This window comes from Vidua chalybeata, chromosome 7 (genome assembly GCF_026979565.1).
Source record: "Vidua chalybeata isolate OUT-0048 chromosome 7, bVidCha1 merged haplotype, whole genome shotgun sequence".
In the NCBI taxonomy this organism is placed as follows: Eukaryota; Metazoa; Chordata; class Aves; order Passeriformes; family Viduidae; genus Vidua; species Vidua chalybeata.
The window spans coordinates 32,009,637-32,032,694 of NC_071536.1; the positions used below are offsets into that span (position 1 = coordinate 32,009,637).

General features: G+C 38.4%; 1 protein-coding gene across 1 annotated transcript in view; it reads right to left on the reverse strand.

The window, feature by feature from the left end:
- The window catches only part of NCKAP5 (NCK associated protein 5), a 354,946-nt gene that overhangs the window by 155,477 nt on the left and 176,411 nt on the right, over positions 1-23,058 (reverse strand). The window contains exon 5 of the mRNA XM_053948355.1: positions 18,021-18,154. Coding sequence (XP_053804330.1) covers positions 18,021-18,154 — 134 coding nt within the window. The remainder of the gene's footprint in view (positions 1-18,020; positions 18,155-23,058) is intronic.

Here is a 23,058-nt window from a genome sequence, read left to right on the forward strand (position 1 = left end):
TAATGTGTGTAAGACATAAATAAAAGATGTAAAAAATTTACAATATCCCTAGATATTCTATATGAACAAAATCTGTTAGGGTTTGGGTTTTTTTGAAAAATTTTTATCAATAGAATCATCTCACAAAAATGCTTAACTTAGCAAGACAAAAGAAAGGAAATACCCCAAACCTCTGCATCAATCTTTTCTCCCAAAGTACTGGCAGTAGACTGAAAGAAGGATCAAGAGACAAGTGTTCACAAAAATGTGGAATGTGGAAAACATTCCTAGTGTGATCACCAGGAAAACACAAACATAGATAGCTAGATGAAATAGATAGATAAGATAGATAGATGTCTTCAGTTGGCTGATGTAATCTCTTCAGTTGGCTGATGTACCTAGAAAGAAATTCTGTAGTTCACAACTCATTGCAATCAAACTGATCTATACAAAACAAGCAGTCTAGAAAACATTAAATTGGCCTAAAAATTAATTACACCCAGCAGGAAGAATTTGATTCATCCAGATTAGTTACTAAAATGCCCGCAGGGGGCAGATATAATCTTTCCTTAGAAATGAATTAAAGATATGATTCCAAGTGTCACACTTTGAACATATAATCAATACTCCCATTACTAAAATTTCCACTGTGAACTTCCTTAAAATGATATCAGCCAGCATAATTTTGAAATCTAAAAGGAGAGCTGACAAGAGGAAAGCCTATAGTTTATACACAACAAAGGCACTCAGTTCACCTCAGTGGATGTAACTAACTCCACTGCAGCACGCACACATTTTCCAGCCACTTCTTAGGAATTACATGCCATGGGAGCACACTGAAGCTCCAACAGACATAGCAAGGTGCATCACCTGCAAATGAGAACATTTTTATTTCATGGACATAATATTCTACAATAAAAGATGCCCACAAGGAGTCTTCAAAGATGTTTAAGTCACTGCTTTTTCAACATCACTGCACAACAAGTTTGATTAACAAACTGACAACACGCAATGCACCACTTTAAAATCATACTTTTTTTCTTTTCAAATTCAGCTATTTATGTGTTTCTCATGAGCCATCCATCCAAAAGGTGCTAGAGAAGCCAAATAAGTAAAATTATAACAATGGCTTCATATCTGACCCTCAATATAGTTTCAATTAGTATTGCAATATAGGGCTTATGGGATATTGGGGTTAGAAATTTAACCTGCTTGAAAAATCAAAAAATTACAAACCAACAAATTTTCTGTTCTTTACAGAGCACTGCACTGTATCAAGAACTTCTCATTTTCTAGTAATCCTTCCATACATTTTAAAAACCTGTGCACTGTCTCATCCTATACACCAAGAGTCTTTCTTGATATCAAAGCTTAAAAATTCAGGGACTTAACTGCACAAAAAGAATTCTGCAATTCTATTCTACTCCTCTGATGACTAAACTGAGAAACTTAGACAGTGGAAACTAGAAATTAAAAGAGAAGACAAAGATGCCTAATACTGGGTTTATGAGTAAGGTTTTCCAACTGTTTACAGCTATGCCCTTTCATCTTTGTTCTAAACATTAGTCCTTAATAGAGCAATATATAATTGAGCAGCAAAAACTCTAAAAAATGTAAATATAAGTGTAAGAGCAAAAGCATCTTAACATTATAAGACAGATGGTTAATGACAGCTGTAAATTTGTCTCTAAAGAAGACAAACCTTCAAAGATCCAGTCTGAGATGCACATGAGACAGATGTGGTCTATGTGCAGACAGTTCTCAGAAGTCATTGCCATGACTGGTTTTTAAATTATGGAAATTTAAAAAATTGAACTAAAATGGTGAGGAAGGAGAAGACAGAAGATGGCTTAAACTCGAATGTTAGTTTTTATGTCAGCAATAGCATTATCACAACTTGTAAATGAGATTAAGAAAGCTGTCAGACCACTTTTGCTGCAGCGGAACTAGCCCATGATAAATCTATAAAATTATTATAATAAAAGTATCTAAATCATGGGTAAATTAAATCTGTGGCTTACATAAATCACACATTGCTACATCTCAAAGTTATACGCTTTCCATGGCATGAAAAATGATGAGATTTCACATAAAACACTGAAAGAAGGAACAGTTCTTCTGACCAACATTCCGAGTTCTCAAAAAGGGGTCTAAAGACCTCTTAAAATTGATTGCACACAAGTATGAACTCTAACTATCAGTCTATAACCAGCTTTATGAATTTTACTGTATCATTCATCTTAAATTCTCTCAGACCTAGCACAATCAATAAGAAAAGTTTGTCCAGAAAGATGCAATACCTGCAAACAGCCTCTCTTAGCATGAAATTAAAGTCAGGCTCCAGTGAATAGGCTCTGCTGGGCACACTCCTCTTGTGCACGTTCCGGAACATTGTCAGTTCCTTTTTCTGACTTGGACAAATGACTTCTCACAAAGGGCTACTCAGGAACTGAGCTGCTTTTTAAAAAAGCATTAACGTGGCCCCACACTGAGCAGAGACTCTTCTGCATGAAGCCTTCATTACTCATACATTTCAAATCTGTTGCATTAGCACATGGGACATCAGAACCACCCATTCTGTCTGGTGCTCTGTTCCAAAGTCAGCAGAGCTCCTGTCCCCCCTTGCTGCTGGGGAAATCAGGCTTTTTCTTCACCACATGTTAGCCAGTGTCTGACCTACATCAGGAAGAAGAATGAATCTTCCACTAATCCACATCCTAATAGCCAGACTTTCTTAAACCCCAAACAGGAAAGCCAGGCATGTGACAAGCAGCGTTATTCCTGCCCCTACCTTTCATTAGTATTCTTGTTCTTCAACTTTTATTCATATCCTTTTTTTCCCCTCTGCAAAAATACAGCAGAGCAAATTAATGACATTTATAATAATCTAGTGTGTTCAGAAATTAAAAAGATATGATCTGCCATTACTCTGTTTATCAGGAAGTGAGGTATCTCTGTTGTAGTATTTAATACAATAAACCTTTTAAATCAGCTTTAACAGAATTCAATCAGAACGTGCTTGCAGCGAGTAATATTCTGTACTGGACCTGCAAGTTGTTTATTGAAATAGCATCATCTATGCCACATTAAATTTTGAAACCCAAAATTATACAGTGGACTGATTTTTAATTTTTTTTCCTTTTCCAAAGGTTCTTAATCCAATTTGGGAGCCTGCAGACTTACACCAGGTAAGCAAAGCTTTCATCTTCTCAATTTGTGAGAAAACTGCTGCTGACTGAAAAGTTCACTATACTGGACAGGCACCTTTGGAAATGTGTGTCAGGTATTTTTCAAGTGAGGGTTTTTAGAAAATGTATTTGTAAAAGGCCTTATATAATCAGTAGCATACTGCTGGTTAGACCATGGAGCTTGGAAATTCAGATTGAAAAACATTTTCCTGACATCCAGCACAGTTCTCTCCCATTTACTCAATGTTCAATTTTAAGCTTTTATAGTATTTTTTTAATATTAATTCAATGCTGCTTAACAGGCTTGATCAACTGCTACTTCCCTTTGTTTTCCAGGCAAGCATTCAATGCCTGATGAACTCAAGCCTATTACACACCTTATGAAGTTCATCAGAGTCAAGACTGGGATCTTTTGTCTCAGGTGTGACATTGCTTTAAAAAAAAAAAAAATTTACTTTGCAAAACACTAAATTCTATAGATGAGAAGTCTCATGTATAAAAATTTACATATATTATGACAAACAAATTTTCTTTTCCTTTACTGGTAGTTTCTTTGGCTGCCTCCACAGGATACATGAAGATAGGGAATGAAATCTCCATCTCAGAAATTGGGTTTTTTGGCTCTCAGCTACCCAGAGCAGCTGCTGATGAGGCGCCAGGGACACCCCCTGCATCACAAACCCACACAAAGGAGGCCCTCAGTGAACACTGTAATGAAATCAAGACACTTCCCTCTCAACCCTGCACACCACTCAAAAAAAAGGTGGCAAAATGAAGCCTTCTGCTCTGCCACCCTCCCTCAAAAATAAACACACATTTTTCAGGTGGTCTGTTTATGAGGTTATCTTCTTAAAGAAGTGGTGCTGTTTCTACCCACATCCTACTGGGGAATTTAGTTTTGTGTAAAACTCCTGGGAAAGCACTTCTGTCCCTGTTCTGAACACCTCAAATCTAAAAGGACCCTCATAAACCCAAAAATCCTGTAATAAGTGTTTCAAATGTGCTTCTCAAAATAGCATTTAAATTTTTTTTACAAAAAGCATTCCAGTATTTCCTTCCTCACTAAGCACAAGTTACCTGAATTTACCATTCTTGATTCTGGAAAGGGAGACAAGACAAGAGGAGCTGTCACTTTTCCTGCTCAGCTCCCTCAGCACTGGCTGCTGTGGATCTGTTTTAATGGGAGTTAGTTGGCTGGGTCAGAGCAAAGGCACACACTTTCTGTGCTATAATCACTCTCTCTGCCCACAGATCCCATTTGATATCACAACTGCACAATTTTGATTAGTCACACCAGATTCAGGTGGACTGTGCTCTTTTGTTACTCACTCATCATTAGGAACAACACCAAAGCACATGCTGGATTATTCCAAAGGTCCACAAGGCAGATTTTATGTAAGCATCCATGTACAACTACTTTGAAAGACATCAGGTCTGATGATCAGCCACTGAGTATGGGGTTAGAAATAATGGGGTCAGCAGCCACTTGAAACATTTTTATGGCTTCCATTAAATGCAATCTGTCTGTGAAAGACTCGACATCTGTTTAGAGTTCATTTGTGTCTTTTCATTCGTACTTTTTTTTTTTTTCACCTGATAGAGGGACCAGATTTTCAGTTACCAAGTTTTTCTTTCATGGTTTATATATTTCCCATCCTATTTCTTATTTCCATATATAATTTCACAGCAATACTAGTTAGTGAATTGTTCAGAATTTGTCTGTTTGTTTATCTGTGAAACGTCACTATTTTCATTTAGAAGACAACAGAGGAAACAAATCCCAAGAGATTTTGAATCATTTTCATAATCTTCTTTTAAAGCCAACTGATTTAGGAGCAGAAAAATAAAGGGTAAAACATGCTTACACAAATATTTCTTCAGGTCAGAAACAGAAAGTTTTCAGCTGGGAATACTCTGAATTATTAGATCGTATTGTTTATTACACTTGAGTCAACTTCTGTAACACGATACTCGACCAATCTTCACAAATCTCTACTTCCATGGACCAGGAGGGCAATGAAGCTATTATTACTATTTATTAAATTAACATATTTTTCAAATGTAGATTTCAAATTTCAAAAAGTGAGATTATCTCTCTTTGAATGCACTGCTTATCTTCCCAACATACTTTGTTGAATGTCATTTCTGCAGGATATGCATCTTCTTCACCCAAAGCAGTGCTGCAGCTCAAATAAGCAACGAGCCAGTGTCGATCCAGACCAGCAGCTCCCTGCAGTCCAGGGAATATTCCCTGGGGGAGCAGGGAATGGAGGATTCAGTGATGCAGACACCACTTCTGGTGCTGTGTTACTCAATGTATACTTACACATCAGCTACCACCCCAATCTGGACTTAGCCTGAAATATTTTGGTGGGAGAAGGAGTGTTGTTTTCCTTTTTAATTTATCTCTGCAGCTTCACAGGCTATTAGCTAACTGTAAAACCTGCACTTGTCTTGGAAGATTATAACAAAGCAGGTAAATGAAGCAAACTCTCAGAATACCTAAAATGGCCTCTTGTGATTACTATTACTGTTATGTACACACAACAGCAGATGCATTTACAGGTTTAACTAAAAAGTTTGAATACAAAACATTGAGAAATAAAAGACTATACTCATGGGTTTTTTTTTAATTTAATCTCAATGTATTTATGAAATCGAGAGCAGTATCACTTACAGAATAACCAGTAATGTTTTGGGCTCGTCTGTGTAGCAGAAATAAGCACAAGAATTGGCTGGCACTCTTTAAGCATTAAATTAATCTCAATACTGCAGACATAAATTTCTGTTAGAATTACATAAGAACATACAGAGACAAAACAAGATGCTTAAAATAAAATATATTCTTATCTACTATATTTATGGGATAAAAAAACCACTGGCCCACTTCAACTTAAGCATCAGAATGAAATCACATCCTCAAAGGAATTAGTTAAACAGTCTTAATCCTTCATCTTCTAAATCCAGCACTAACTCAGACTTTATACTGTTTAATCTGAACAGTGAAGAGGACCATTATCTAGTTCTCTGAACATCATGATGATTAACCCTTCAAAATGAGAATCAAGGCAGAGACCAAAGATTCAAGAAGAAGATTCCAACACCACATCAGTCTATTCAACAAGAAACATGACTAATCACACGAGCCTTCCCCAACAGCACAAACTCAGCAAATATCAGTCTGTTCTGAATGCAAGAATTAGAAAAATGGCCATTCACAAACTCTGCTGGGTGTTAGTCAGTATATATTTGCTAAAAGAACCTGATACAAGAGCAAAAAAAATGAACAGTATTTTTTGTGCTACAAATGGGAGGAGCTCAGTACAGAATAGGTGTGCAACAGCTGGACACAAATATTGCACAGTAGGCGTGGGGAGATCATGGAAGGAGTATGTACCACAATTGCTCCTGACAAGGCAAAGTTTATTGGCCTAATTTTAGGCACAAAATTTTCTGGGCAACAAATACCTATCAAATAAGTAGAGCAAGTCAAGAAAATACAGAAAGTGAACTAAATTACCTGGTTATAGTATGAATTACAAATTATTCTCTACCACAGGCATGTTGGTTTGTATTTGTAACTAGATTAATATCACTATTAAAATGCCAGATTATTGTAAACAGAGACTGTATGTTTTAGATTCAAAACATTATTAACTACTCAACCTTCATAAATGGAGGGGTGATTTGAAGAATCTAGACAAAATAATGAAGCAGTGATTTTTTCTCATTGCACAGTATTTCATTAGGACTCCATCAATGCCAACACTGTTCCATAGCATGTGCCAACCTAATGATAAAAGGTCATTTCAAATTTTCATATACTCCAGATGGCAATGATTCAGAAAGAATCTCACTCTTTATTTCAGCAGGATTAGGAAACCTTTTGCGACAGCCTCAATTGACATTTCTCATCCTGCCAGCACTACAATGGATCTTGGTGCCTGTGTTCCACATTGCAGTTGCCAGTATAATTGTACTATTACACACTGGTTGAGAATACACATGTAGCACTGCAATAAACACTAAATATGTCACAAAATATGCAGCACAGGGCTCAGTGAAATGCAGGCAAGTCTGGAACAGGAAAATATTGTTCATTATTTTGCAACGCTATAAATTTCAGCTGAATGAAACCTAGACTGTTTTAAATATTTTCACAAGGACACTCACTAAAGTACAAAACTAGTGAAACCAATGACCCATTATTCTCCCCAGCATACACTAAAATTGTCAACAGATATTTCAGAAACAAATCCAAATGGCCTGTTTGAAACTCGGTATTTTTTTAACATTCTACAGTAAATTCACACCAATATAAGAGACCCTCCCACTATACACTACTGCCTCGGCTTAGACAACAGAATGTCTTTTCTCACTGAATGGCTGAGACCATGAAATAAGAAGAGAATTTGAGAGGCATTTGCCTCTTAGGGCTTTGACAGCTGGATTGTTCTGTGTTTTTTCTCTGCAGGTTGAGAATAAAAGCGTAGCAGCAGCAGATATTTGTAGTACTTGAGAAGATGAAGAAATACTTTGCCTTCAACAAAGGCAAAGTTCATAAGATGAGATTCACTTGCACTCAGCAAGCCAATGGGAGGCATCTCCACTGCAGACCACTTTTAACACAAACTCACTTTGATGTGCTGTAATTGTGACTGTAATTAAATCAGCCACGGCCCTGTTTTTTAGTCTACTGATTACCTTGCTCTGCCTTACCTGCCTTTCATAAAGTAGCAGTGTTGGTCAGAATTTTCTGTTTTGCTACTGATTTTTCCAGTAAAAAGCAATATACACAAGGGCACTGTTACTTGTTTATAAATCCATGTGACCTATAAAGAATCAGCTTTCTCATGGTTAGCAGAAAAACTGGAAGGAATCTTCCAGATGAAGACAAACAGCGCACAGCAATAAAAGCACAATCAACTCAGTGCCTCCAAAAAGGCTTTAGGATGAAGGATGAAACCTACAGCTAAAGACAGAAAAATGTTTCCTTCTGATCAGGTGAGGCAGTGTCTCAATTCATGCCACATTCATTCAATTAATAGATTGCAACTTGCAGACTCTGATAAGGGTACTACAGTTTAATAATCTAATCTGTATTCCTAGAGAATGAAGGCTCAGTGCAAAACACACAACTGGCTTGGATTTCCAGTTCTGGCATGATGTACACCTTTCTCTGCTATGGACTGACATGGAAACATGGACAATTAAATCTTAGATATCAAAAAACAAAAACACTTGCAGAAAAAGGTATGTCGAGTTCTAAAATGCAGCACAACATTCTGAGCCAAAACAAGACTACAGAAATCCCTGTTCCGTGCAGTATTAACTCTCATGATCTCACATCTCCACCTAACCACTTTTCTGATGACAAATACAGCTTTTCCCTTGCATGCTACTTCCTCCCTATCTAGAGTGGTGGTGAAAACCAAGAAGAGTAAAATCCCTTATCTTCCTAGAAAGGAATTGAACTGGAATTCAGTTACCATGGAACAGAATGATGCAAAAAAAAAAAAAAAAAAAAATCTTCTCCAAGGTAAAATGTAAACTAAGAGTGTGCAACAACATCCTAAAGGGCTAAAAGTGATTTCTATAATGTGACTTGTTCTGAACTGGATTTGCAATTTCTCCAAATCCTTTTGCAGCATATCCTTAATTATCTAGTTGTCACAAGAGGAGCTCATCGTTTGATGCAATACAATATTCTACTGACATCCTCTCAACAATGTTTTCAGGATATCCTATCTGTAGTTATTACACTGCATGATTAGAAGATGGATGTTTTCTGAAATACATCTTTAATTAATGCTATTTAACACACAGCTTGACTGAAGGGTGGCGGTGCCCAATTGTTAAAATTGGAGATTATGGGGCAGGCACTACACACAGAATTAAAGCCACATTAAACTGAAACAATCATTCAAATCAATCTACATTTGCTTACAGTATCTGCAAACTGAAGCACACATTATGACCAAAGATAATCACATTAAGATTTTTGGCAATACTCTACAATAGAAGCTATCTGAAATAGAAGACAGTAATTGTTACTAAATTGTGACAGAATCCCTGTAGAGTTAGGAGTTATAACAATATTAGTTATGTAAGTTCAGGATGATTAATGATACTGCAAAACTATCAAGATTGCAGCAATTAACCCTTTACAGGCAACGCCCACAGTAATTACTGAGATCCCTGGCCATAAGCCAGACATACCCAACTCATGTTACATTTTTAGTGCAATTACCTGGCACCTTTCAGGAGCTGGTGGGGATTTGGTTCACCAATATCCCTTGTTTGTTTGAATCATGTCAGATAACTTAAAACTGTTCAATTTGTCCCTCAGTGTTTCATTCTTACGAAGGGAAATGCCTGTTTCTTTCCGAGGAACATTCCCTCTGCTAAGTGTAGATCTAAATCTGGGCAGAATCAGAAGAAGGACCTGTCCTTGCTGATACTGATGGACTGAAACCAAGCATCTTTTCTTTTTTAAATCCCATTTTTTCCTCTATGTGATATATGTCAAGAAAATGAATAAGCAACATTCATGCAGCTGAAACAAACTCCTTATGCCTTCAGGAGATAAATCCCTGATGACAGACTTGTAGAGTAACTATGAAAATGCAGTATCAGAGTAAGGCATGAATAATTAGAAGAACTAGGTCTATAAGCCAATAAATACAAGAGAAAAAAATTCCATCCTGTTCTCTTAATGTTTATCATATACCCTGAAAAGCAAAACTCCACAAAAGTATGCATCTAGTATAATAGCTTTTCAGCTTTAACTATATCACTGCAACCTTTAATAATGATATTTTAAAACGTGTGCATAGAGGCAAACATACCCAAAATGTTTTGGTAAAAGAATAAGATTAAAAATAAATTTTTAAGTTGTCCTGTCCAAATTTGAGCACTGAAAAACAAATGAACTGCTGCACAACCCATTACATTAAACAATACTATGGAAAAATTACAAGTTCTAAGATAAAATTAAAATTACCATAATAATTCTTCTGTGAAACAATCCACTCTATGCAGACTACGAATTGCTACTAGGTTGAAAAAATGCATTACCACCTCAAGTCAGGCTGATAAATAATTCTATTTTCATTACTTAGTGGAGATACATAAAAGGTTACACTGAGCAGGATGAAAAACTGATTATATTTGCAAATTATGCATTGGTCACATTCAAGGACCAGCTCTTTACCAGCATTAGAAAGCCAGCTATGCAAACTGTGAGTAAAGATGTGATTCCACAGAAGTTTCTTGCTGAGGAGAGCAGAAGTCCCCATCTATAGGGCCCACCCTTGGGTACAGGTGTTGTACCTGTTTGTGCCCGTTTTCCTGTACTGTTCCTTTAGAGTACTTTTGTGAAAGGTCTTTTCTCCTCCCTGCCTTATATACACCTGAAAACCAGAAACCCTTGCTTTAAATCAAAACAAAACAAAGTATTCCTCTTTATTCTACTCAGACAACAGTCAGGGTTTCATGATCTTCTCCTCTTTCCCACAAATCTGTATCTTTCTACTCTTTAAGGTAGTAAACTCCCAAAAGTACTTGGAACACTCTTTTCCTCCTGCTGTTAATGAGAGGTGAATCATAGAATGGTTTGGGTTGTAAAGGACCTTAGAAATCATCTACTCCCAACTCCCCCACCATGGACAGGGATACCACCCACTAGATCAGATTCACAGAAGTCACCCCGGAGTCTTAAAAAGGATGAGCACTTTTCAGGATCAGATTTTATCTGCTTGCAATTAAAATGGGAGTGTAGGCTCCCTGGTTTAGTTCGATGTAAAACTGTAATGGTAAAACAGACTCAGTCAACCAATGAACCTTTGAAGATTCCAATCATGTCTATAAAAGAGAAGCATAACTAGGAAGATCATTTGACTTTATGTCAGCTTTTTAATCATATTATTCACTCATGGTTTAATTTGCTCTGTACCTACCACCATCAATCTGAATGCACACCACTGCCCATTAATGTTACATTTACAGTTTACAAGTTTTATAGTACAGAAAAATTACTAATACAAGCCACCTCAAGCATCGAACAGGAAAAACAACCATAAAAATTGTGATCATAAAGTCACGCTTCTCTCTGATCCATTAGTAAAGAGAAACAGTCTATAATCTGCAAATTTCATATTGAGCACAGGTTTTCAATCATTTGACAAAAGAAACCACAAGTCTGAGAGGATCAGTAAACTGAAATGGGATGAATCCATGTTGTTTGGGTAGCAATTAAAGCTAATCATGAAATCAAAGGATCAGTCTTATTTATATTGATTTTAAACATGTGTGTCTTTCTGACTCTCCAGGGCAAATACTCTTTGAAGAAATCAAAGTGTGGACATCTCATGTGTGACTTCGTGGAGCACAGGAAAGACCACCAGCTGTGACAGGCTGTGCAATGGAGGTTTGAAAACTGTCCCATAACTTCCAGATCAGAAAGGGGTCATTAATAAAAAGTGCCAATGTACAACACAACAGGCTAGGACAAGAAGTCAAAGAGAGATGGAATCACTGGGTTGGTGTAGGGAAAAACTCTGCTGGACAGTCCTGTAGCTCAAACCAGACTGACACTTAAAAAAAAAAAGACAGCCTTTTATTTTAGCAGAGTCATCCATGACAGAGCCTAAGAGAACACTTGATCTTTGCTGGCCTTTTTCTCACCTGTTCTTACCTAGTTTAAATGTAATCAATTTATGGGGACATAATTTCTATTTACACAGATTTCTTTGAATTACTGGGTTCAAAAAGGTAGATAACATGGTTTCAAAGGTGACTTTCCACAATATTATTCCACTGCAAGGCCTTTATCACCACACTGTCTGGGTATTTCCTCCATTTCCTCTTTAATATTCTTTGCCATACAGATATTATGAAATGTAGATAATTTTTTTTTAAAAGACAAAGATACACAAACAATCTGAAGTAGGGAATTTTCCATGTTCAGGTTCAGAAAGATGGATCTGATTTTTACAAGAACAAACTAGACTTTGAAGACTTCTATCCCAATGAAACAAGAAGCAGCATATAATTTCATGTCTGAGAAATCAGTAAAAGGCAATAAATGAAAACTTGCAGAAATATGAGTATGATGCATCCTGTGAGCACACAGACAAACACAAGCCAGACACAGGATTTCCTGAGCACACAGATCACCATGATTTGCCCTCTGGAAGATAAAATTACCAATTCCCCTGGTCCCCACGCAAGAAGCTTTCAGCAGCTAAGGGCTGTCATGACACACCACCACATGATTTACCAGTGCACTGGGTACTGAAATAGGGCTTGCTCTTCATGTGGCCTCAGTGCCTTCAGAGTCCACAGAAAATGGAGAACTGCAGGTCCCTCCCTGTGCATCTTGAATAATGCCTGGAGCAAAGCAATCCTTTGCTCTCTGCAAGTGCTACACAAGTCAATACACCTCATGCACTAAAATCTGCTATAATTTCTGGTCCTGGCATGAGTTCTGTGCTTAAAGTTTACCCTGGCTCTTCCGTCGCTCTCTGCAGTCATTCTGAGCTCATTGCTCATTGGTCTGGTATCAAAAATGCCAAAAATTCCATTTTACTTTTTGTTGCTCAAACAACAGGAAACCAGCATATTTCGTACAAAGTAGCCCAGAAACTGAGTGAGGTCAAACTCCACAAAAACTTGAGGCAATCTCCTCTTTGGGCTTAGATTAATGAGTTTAGTAAAGCCATTCCTTTATTTTCTGTCAGATGAAAACTATTCACACAAAAGCTCCTGGGTCTTAGAATGGTTCTTGACAGTTCTGAGTAACTGTTATAGATGAAATATGTACCTAAGCATTGTAGATGCACATAAATAAAAATACTAATGTACTCACCCCAACAGTGCTAATCTAAATGAAACTTCATTCTTTAACTCTGTCAATTCTAATCCAAAAGTAAGGTCAATACCCTAAGCAGTGGGTCAGAGCCCCAGCAAAGCAGCATTCACACCATGGCTGAGGCTTGTAGCATCCAGCAGCTTCCCCCACAACCCTGACACCCACCCTGCTGCTCAGGGGAGGAGGTGGAAGAATCAAGAGTGAAGGAATGAAACTGAGTCTGGGAAGAAGGGATGGGTGGGAACAAGTGTTTTTAGTTTTGTCATTGCTTTTTGCTACCCTACACTATATTTAATTAGCAATAAAATAAATTACTCTTCAACAAGTCAAATCTTTCCCCTTCATGGTAGCTGGTGAGTGATCTCCTGTTCGTAATCCATGAGGGCTTTTTTGCCATTCTTTTCTCTCCCAGCCCTCTGGAAGACTGAGTGAGGGAGAGGCTGGGTGGGCACCTGGCAGCCACTCAGGGTCAACTTTCCCCAGGTTTGACAGTGCCCATCTTGCAGCTGGCAGCAAGGCAGGAGCAGGTGAACAGGAGAGACACACCAGACATGGAGAACTCGCTTGTGTGCGACCCTCATTCACCAGTTCTCCTCCGATGTGACATTTCATACAGTACCAGCTCCTAAAATCCAGTGGTACCTAAAACCATAGGGCAGGATGACAAGGTCAGCCTTTGATACAGACTGTCTCTGGGCCAGCCTGTCTCCTACAATAACCCTACACACAGCCCATGCAGGGAGAACGACAGGAGGTCACTGCAGAGCTACACAAAGGAGAATTGCAGACAACTTCCTCTGTAATATCCCTCTGAGAAAAGGAGTGAACTCCCACATGGCACCTTACTCACCCCTGCTATGACCAAATCAAAGGAATGCCATCAATAGCTGCCAGGAGAGCATTTTAATCTCCCCAGAAATTAGATTAAAATGTTACTAATGGTTGACCTTAGGCAAAGTGACCAAACACAGGGCCAGCTGAGCTGGTGTGTACTTCCCAGACATGGCCTCAGATGGATGTGGATTACCAGCCATGGCAGTAAGGCCACAGAGGTGAAAGCAGGTGTGACCTCTAGATCAAGCAAACCCTGGAAATTACAAGGTGATGACTCCACATCAACATGCTGATGCAATGCATAAAAATCTCCTTATCACAGCTGCAAGGAAAACAGTTATTCCCACTCACCTATTGACAAGACAGAGTGGAGCTAGGGGAATTACCATAACTGGAAAATACATGAAGGATGTGCCTAAACTTACAACCATACCGTTCTTTTATGCCAAGTGTTGTAGCAGTCATTTTTTCCCTTGTCAGAAGCAACAGGCTTAACCCCACAGTCAGTATTAAAGTGAAGGGAATATACAGTCTAATGAGAATTGCACTCATCCTATTCACAGGGCCCTGGCAGATCAAACAAGGACCATTTCCTACTTTACCAATAACATCTAAAAAGCCTGAGGCAATTTTCCAGTCACAGACATTGCTACCAATAAACAACACAACTTTAACTGAAATAGTTTTTGAAATTTACCCAAAAGGGATTTTAAGATTTGATAATGGGCTCTTCAGTTACTGTTTCCAGATACACTTTATAATAGAGTTTATTGAACTTGTTTCATTCAGACCAAAACAGTGATCAAAGTAACTTAAGTAAAGCTACCTCTTTTACTGCTTTAACATTTAATCCCAGTTTAGAGTCACCTGAACTGTATGCATTCCAAAGACAACAAGTTCTCCTGCTTACTGATGTACAGCAGGGAAATGCAATCAATTTATATTGTGTCTATTAGTGTGCTTTTTAGAATGATACCATAAATCACACCTACTGCTGTGGGCAGAGTCATTGCATTTCTGTTCCTACTGTTGTAGGAAAATGCTGAAAGTAGGAAAAGCACAGCTAAAACCAACCAACAACAAGGAAGTAAATGTGTATAACAACAAAAGTGGGAAACTCAGACTGCATGGCACTGTCTTGGAAGAAACTGGGCTGATTTCTTTTTATAGGGTAGGTCTCTGTGCATTGAGCTACACAATGCCATGCCAAAAAGAGCCTCATGGAATTTAACAGCAGCAGCAAAGCAACAGATCTCAGTGGGTTTAAGAAAGAAAACAAGTATTTCAACTCAAGGTGAAATTATACTAAGGCAATGTAAAGATAACAGTATCCAACTACAGTGTAAAAACCCAAGTTTGGTATTAAATATTTTTCCTGCAAGGTTTCTCCGCACCTCAAACATATTTCATCTCCAATAAAATTAAAATGCAGATTTAAAACTACATGGACACATGTAACAATTCTGGAAAAGAAACTTCAGTTTAAAAGCTCTTTCAGCAGTTATCACATATTTATCAAACTAACTACGGTGTCACATTAAGGGTCTGGCAGATTTATGCAGGTGCTAAGAAAGAGAACTTCGATTTATTTCAGACTCCTAGGTTGAAATATTGCTTACTTGGTAACAACAGAAATGTCATTCAATAAGAAACCCCTCACCTTCTGAAGTTCTCCATCTCAAACCATAAGCTTATGAGATTAAAGCTTCCCCACCATTTCATTTAGGAATAGGGAGTATTGCTCTCCTGATTACAAAGGTCAACTTGCAGATTACCACCAACTATTATATTTCATTCTTTCCCTCATGAAAAAGAAAATAGTTTGAAATATAGAAATATATGTAGAAATGTCTAGGTAAATCCTCTCAGTTCAGGAATTACACATGCTTAGAAGATTTATGCTGTAGGATATGTTCTTACATTGATCTAGCCACATCTGAAAGATAGAATGTTCGAGTCCAAAATATTATTCTCCAGTCATCTTCTTCACTTGATTTTAACATTTCCTCCCATCATCATTTGTCTTGTCCTGTTTAATTGTGCTCAAATTAAGCAAAGGTTATATAATCTTCAAACAATACACAATCTCTAGCATGAGATTATCCAGCTTCCAGTTCATTATTTGCTCAAACAGGATAAGAAAAAATACACTAATTTAGAGAGAAAGTCTGCTTGTGTAAGCAAATATCTTAATAGTCTACTAAAAATCGGCAAAAATAACCTTTAATATTCATCATAACAAACAATGTTTTAAAATAAAACAAAATATTTAAGTGACACATTCTCTTCCTAGCATCTGGCCTAGACTAAAATAAAACCACAGCCTTATGAGGCTAGCAGGACTTTTCCTCACTGGAATAACATGTCTAACCAAGTTGCCATTAAAGAAAAATGATATTTAAGTTTGCCTTCAAACAGTTTAGCCAATGTGCAGACAGCCTTAAAAAGAACATAATGCTGATTTAGAGACCCTTCACCTTTATCTAAATCAGAGGGACAGACATAAAGAGACAACCAACTTTAATTCAAAGAACTTGTGTCCCTCTGCTTCTCCATAGACCTGAGCACACTATTCTGCAAATAGAAGTGAAAGAAAAAGAATGGATTAATTTGAAGATAGTGGACTTCAGGGATCCTGACTAATAAAATAGTTTTTCTTTTCAGAACCATGGTTGAAATGAATCAGACTACTGCAGTTCCACAGGAATAATGAAGAGCTCTCTTGAAAATATCTGAATATGCATCAGCTAAAATTTTGTGAAGGTACGGGGAGCATCACTCTGGAGACTGGCTCCCCCTCACCCCTTCTTTTCTTAACCATGGCCCCAACACCTTCAAAGTTAATTTCACAGGTTTCTAGCTATTGCAGCAATAATACTGTTCTAAAACCAGGACCTCAGGAAATTCTTCCTTAAACAAAGATTAATATAAAATAGAGCAAAATATTCTAACCAGGAATACTCATGGGGTGGATTTATTTTGTGTATATTACTCCAGGAGTCTCATCAGAATAAGTAAAATTGAAACCAAGGATCAATGAAGAGGAACAACAGAAAACTAAAAAAAAAGAAAGAAATATCCTTAGCATTTTTAATGGAGAATTTCAGAATTAACAGAACACTATGATTTTTTAAAATAGTTTTTTGAATTCTGCAGAGAATTAATGCAAATTTTTCCAAACACAAAATAACAGAGGAGAACAAGTTTTATTATTGCTATCAATGGTTTTTGCAGTGTTGCCTAGAAACCCAGATTCAAATCAGAGGAGCAGCATTGCAAACACCAAGGAAATAAGGAAAAAATGCCCAAAGCAGAAAATCCTAAAACGCCAAGAAACCTAACCAATGAAAAAAAAAAAAAAAAAACCCTCCAGGTTTTTTTCACCTTATTAAGCTGAACTTGAGCTTTTAACAATTCAGTGGTCTAAGGGAAGGAATTAATATTCAGTCTCGATGGAAAATATACATGAAATTCCATTGTCACTTTTGATTTTTTGGATTGTTTTGTTTCTGTGCACATGACAAAAACAACCAAAAAAATCTGTTTGCTGCACAAGATCTCATCGTGCATCATGAAAACAATAAATAACTCAAATCCTTGCTATTATCATACAAATGGTTTGTGTTAATCTCTGTTCTAAACTGGTTCTCTTGTAAATGGAGCTCTGTTCTAGCCCTAAGCTGTGGCCCAGGCAATGCAGGAAGAGATCTGAAGTACGTCCAAGCAGGATGAGCTTGCCCAGTGCTGCCAAAAGGCTTCACTTTTTCTTCCTCTCTTTATTCAGACTGACCAAGCCCATTCTTGCTTACAAGACACAAACAGCCACATACTGACATGACTGTCAGTATGTGTCATGAGTGACACATACTTCTTGAGAAGTGAAGAGCTACACTTAGAAAATTACTGGGAATTCTAGCAAACACAAAATCCCTAGAAATGAAAAATTTCACCACCCCATAAAATGATGGCATAAACTTCATAAGTATTCCAACAAACATTTAGCCAATGTGGTGTTTACGGAATTTCTGAGGGAGAGGAGGTTTTGCCTTAGATTAGATCCATTCAAGTTATCAAAAGGTCTGGACAAAGTCTCTGCACCAAAGGATGTTTTTGCCATATTCTGAATGCAGTTTACTCGGGCTACATACCTGGAAAACTGTTCCTGCAGCCCCCGCATCTGGGCTCTGCTCCGCTCCGACTCCAGCGTCACCTCCCGTAATCTTTTCTCACTCTCAAGTCTCAAATGCCTTTCTTCCTCCAACTCATGTATCAGCTTCTCACGCTGAAATACCATAAAAATTTATTCATTAATTTTACATAAAGCATACTTTTAGGAAAAGAAATTGAGATTTAATTTGGGAAAAATAATCATAAAATCAAAATAATTACCCTACTAAACCAGTTGTACAGCAACGTTACAGAGCAAAGAATTTTTCTAGAATATCCCACCACACGGAGCTACCCTTCCTCAGCTCACTCATGGATGTCAGCATATTAAAAAACAAACACCCACCCTCTCCTCCAAAGTGCTTTTCCTTTACCTCCATTCAAAATAAATATATTTGAGATCTGTGACCCATCTTGCTTGAATGCAGACATGGGAAGCATGAAACAAATCAAGAGGTCAACTAGTCACCCATCCCTGAATGCTTCAGCCTCACAAGGAGGAAATTCTGCAGCCACTGGTTTTCTTTTTTGGGCTGAGAGGAGGACCCCTATCAGTAGAACAGAGTTTATTTGAATTTACTTAGTGAAATACTACGATAATGAATATGTTTTTAAAATCTGAGTACAAATCAAACCAATACGAGAGCAATCAAACTGTCATTAATATCACTAACATCTCTCAAAGGCAACTAGGACATGGGTTTTGCTAATTCTTAAAACACAAGACCCAAAAATTCAACCCATAACATACAGCACTACCGGGATAAATCTATATATGTCATGGCCTAACCCTTCTTAAAAAAATAAACAAAGAACATCATATAAAGGGTACCTAAAGACTTTAAAATCTTTTTTCAATAGTGGCTAAATATGATTTAAGAGGGGCAGAAAAATTAACCTGAAAGTTATTAAAAATGTTACTGCGATTAAAAAAAAATGTATTTACAGGCTTTTCCATGTGACCCCTGTTAAACAAATGAAGGGAAATTAAATTTTATCCTTGTGAATTTAAATGAGAAAACAAATCAATAAAGCCCCCAAGGATTTTACGTGGCACTACATTATTCTCTGTCAGTGATGGGGTTCCCATGCCTAGGAACAGCTCAGGTCACTGTAAAGCTACAGTGGTGCTGGGAGATTTGCAGCCTGTCAGACAGCCTGATGTAATACCATGTCTGACCTTAATTTTCATGACACACCTGCAAAAATGTGTATTAAAATTATCCATACAGTTTCATTAGTAAATAACAAAGGTATCTTAGAGATAAGCCATTAAATGGGGGAGACAGGCTATTTGTACAAATCTCACAGCTATAAATCTTACTGGATAATAATTTACAATAGAAGTAACCAGGGGACCAAAAATATGAACATTGCCAAGCGGAAAACAGATCTTAAAGACAGTGATAAATAAGGAGATGCCACAAAGGGAGGCTGCAAAGGTTTAAATGAAATATCTATATGCTTGGGGAAATTACTCAGAGAACAGAGGGGTTCTTTCTGGTTGCCCGTATGTAATACCTGGAAAATGGAAAACTGCACAATAAGAAACAAATTACTGGCAAATAAATACATTGTTCTAACTGAATTATCTAAACATTGTTCTGCTAGGTGCTGAGTAATCCTCAGTTTCTGCCACAGGAGGAAGAGCAGAGAGTTCAGCACCAGGCAGAAGACAGCAATTGGCTCACAGAGGATGTCAGGCTGATGATATGGGAAGAATATTCACAGCAGTCAGTATTGCTCCAGCTTAGATCCCATCAATGCCAACTTCAAAGTGATCCTGCTCCAGGAACTCTTGCTGAATGCTGTCAGCATCTTCTCTTGCAGGGAAGCTTCACTGCTGCTAAAGGGACATCTAGGACCACCTGAGTCAGTTTGTAACAAGGAAAATTACATAAAAGTTATATAATTACATTATATAACTACCACCTAGGACTTAAGAAAAGCTTTCAGAATATCTTCTGGTGTCTACAGAAACTGCTTAAAACCAAGTATGCAGCTGTTCCTACAGGAACTGAGAAGCCACGCTGGAGTAAACTCAGGTTCTACAATGAACACCTGAGTGGCCAAGCTGAGCCAAGGCTGTTCCTGAGCTACCTGACACAGTAGAGCTAAACTACAACAAGGACTGTAAACCAGAAAATCAGACATGCCTTCAAGGCTTAGTCAGCATCCCAACAGCCACAATGATCTCTGTTGTGATACAGCAGTGCCACAGCACATGCCACAGTCAAGATGGCCACACACAGAGTATCACCATACAACTTCAGAAAGCTTTAAGCATTCACCCAAACAGAGCAACACCTTATCACATCAGAACACTTCAAACCACTTCTTGCACTAAAGGCTACAAGCATCTGCTCTTCTTGTTCTTTAGCCCAACCTTTTATACCCTCATGTTCATGCATGGCACCTGTGTGTCCTCTGTTCCCTTTGGTGGTTGCTCAGTGCCCCTGGGCACTCCATGGCTCACTGCTGTCAGTGCTGCTCACCTGCTTCTCACAGCTCTACCCACTGGGGATGAGGCTGGGCTGCAGCCCAATTACCACACACACCGTGTACCTACACAGCAACCATCTCTGCCTGTCTGCTATGCTGACCATGCTCTGGTCCCCAAATAAATCTTCCCACATGATGTACAAAGCCAGATCTCCATGGGTAGGACAGACAAAAAGTGACTCTCTAACAAGCAGATGAGTCTCCTGTTCTCCATCTCATTGCCAAGGTGTTTTGCAGGTTGCCACAGCTCCACTGCCTGTCCTGCAGAAGGACTGTGCTGTACCTACAGCCACGCTCCTGCTCATGACAAACCCACACCTTCCGGAAGAGAACTGCATAGACAGCACAGATTCACAAACCCAAACTTCTCCCTGCAGGTCAAAGAGCTGTGCAAGCTATTTCTAAGTTTCATTTACCTCTTGCTGATAGGTCAGAGAATGCTGTTGCTGCCATTTACTCCTTCTAGTCACTTGGGGAAGGCTGTGTGATAACACACATCCTACACAAAGAGATCAGCAAATCCATCCACATGGGGACTTTTTTTTAAGAAGAAAGAACACAGGAATTACCTTAAGAAAAGTACTCTTAAACGAGCAACACGTGCATTACAAGAACAATAACATTTCAGGAATGAAATCCCTAAACATTAGGAACTTCTGCCATGAGCTAAATGTCCAGTTCCAATTGCCACCCATGGGCAAGAATTACAACACATTATTAGTTACATGAGCATGTACTGTTGCTGTACAAAACTCCTGCTCCTTTCAGGTTTAGGGATGAACAACAAACCAGTCACAAGTCTACAGGACCAGAAACAACAGCACTGACCTATGGCCCTGAAATTCTGAGTTCTCCTCCTAGCTACCAAAACCCTCCTGTAGGAATGGGGCCAAGACTTGCCCACAGGACACCTGCACTGCAACAACACCATCAGCCCTTCCTGCCAGGATTCTTCACAAGAATTTATTGGCAACCTTGCAGCACTTCTGCCATTTCTTGCAGGCAGAAAGCAGATCTGCTTTCAGTCAGATCACAGACAATAAATAGTGTGAAGTGGGGAGAAAAAGGTGTAAGAGACCACCCACACTTGGGAAGTTTTCAGTCTGCAGGACACAAAACACTAAAGTATACTACACACAGAAAGTAGCTCCCAGAAGTAGTGACCTTATCCACCAGAAAAGAGAAGTAGATTTTTATTCAAACCCAGAAAATCCATAATGAAGTGTCAGAAGAGAGAAGTGAGCCTAACATACAGAAAGGCCAGGATTAAAAAAAGAGATTTTTTTAGATTTTTTTGTCTTCTGGAAGAAAACATATCCCTGAACTTTGCAGGAATTTTGTGCTGACATAATGCACTTTATAGGCTCCTCTGTGCTTAACCCCACTTATTCCTGTGCAAAAAAAAAGTGTGTGAGAAGAAATAAACAGAACTGGTTAAAGGTTTTATAGTGAAAATAAGCTTAATAGAAAGTAATAGAATTAGCATCCTATGTGAAGAAAAGGTTGAATTAAAAAAGTGTCATGTGAAATGCTTCAGTTCATTTTAACACTAGAAAAATCATTGCCATCTTCCAATGAAGTTATGTATTCCCACTTGCCAATTCCTCTTTAATTGCAGATTCTTCTCTCCACAAGCTCTGCTCAAACTATTTTTCTCTACTTCCTCTCCTTGCCTTCTGCAGCACAGCTGTACCCTTCCCTTCTTAGAAACATAACCTTTACTTGATTCTTGCTTCCCCTTTTCAGTCTCCCCAGAGAGCCTGACTTTCATCACACCACCCAGACAAATTCCTGATAACTTTCCAAACAGGCAAAAAATTCGTGTGAATAAACTAGAGCGAAAGACAGTGTTAGCAAACTCTCCTGATACTTTCATGCAAGTACCAGAATATTTTAACACGGAACAAAGTTTCCCGGGCTGCTCATTATGCTCCTGAGCCAGAGGCTGCACTTCAGCAAGCTCCTTCTTGTGTAGCTGTAGAAATGTTCGTGTCAAAATGTTTCATTCCTCACCCAGGCAGGGACATGTACCTCACGTTAAGTCATCTTCTAAAAGTCAAGGAAGGAATCCAATCTGAGCTACTCGCTATCAAAACAAAATGCATGAAAACTATTTATGACTAGATTGGAAGGAGCGCGTGTGTTTGACACAGAAATGTGACTTGTTCCTCAGCACTCCTTGAAGAGACCAAGAGGGACCATTTATTCTCAGAGCTACTGGTTAATAGCTGTGCTCTCAGTCTAAGGACTAAGCCTGTGCAGCCATACAGGTGTCTGCCAAGAGGAGCTCAACCATTTGTGTCTCCCTTAATTACCCTGGGATGTGCCACAAATGTCAGCACCCGGCCCTTTCACCCTCTACCAAAGTGCCAATGTCTGGTGTGATGAGTGAGAAGTGTGAGTGTGGATGGGGCAGGTGGCAGCCTGGAAGGCAGACAGCAGCACATGGTGCTGTGGGGTGAGGGATGCACAACAGCTCCTTTGCTTCTGAACGGCCTGACACCAGCACACAGAGGG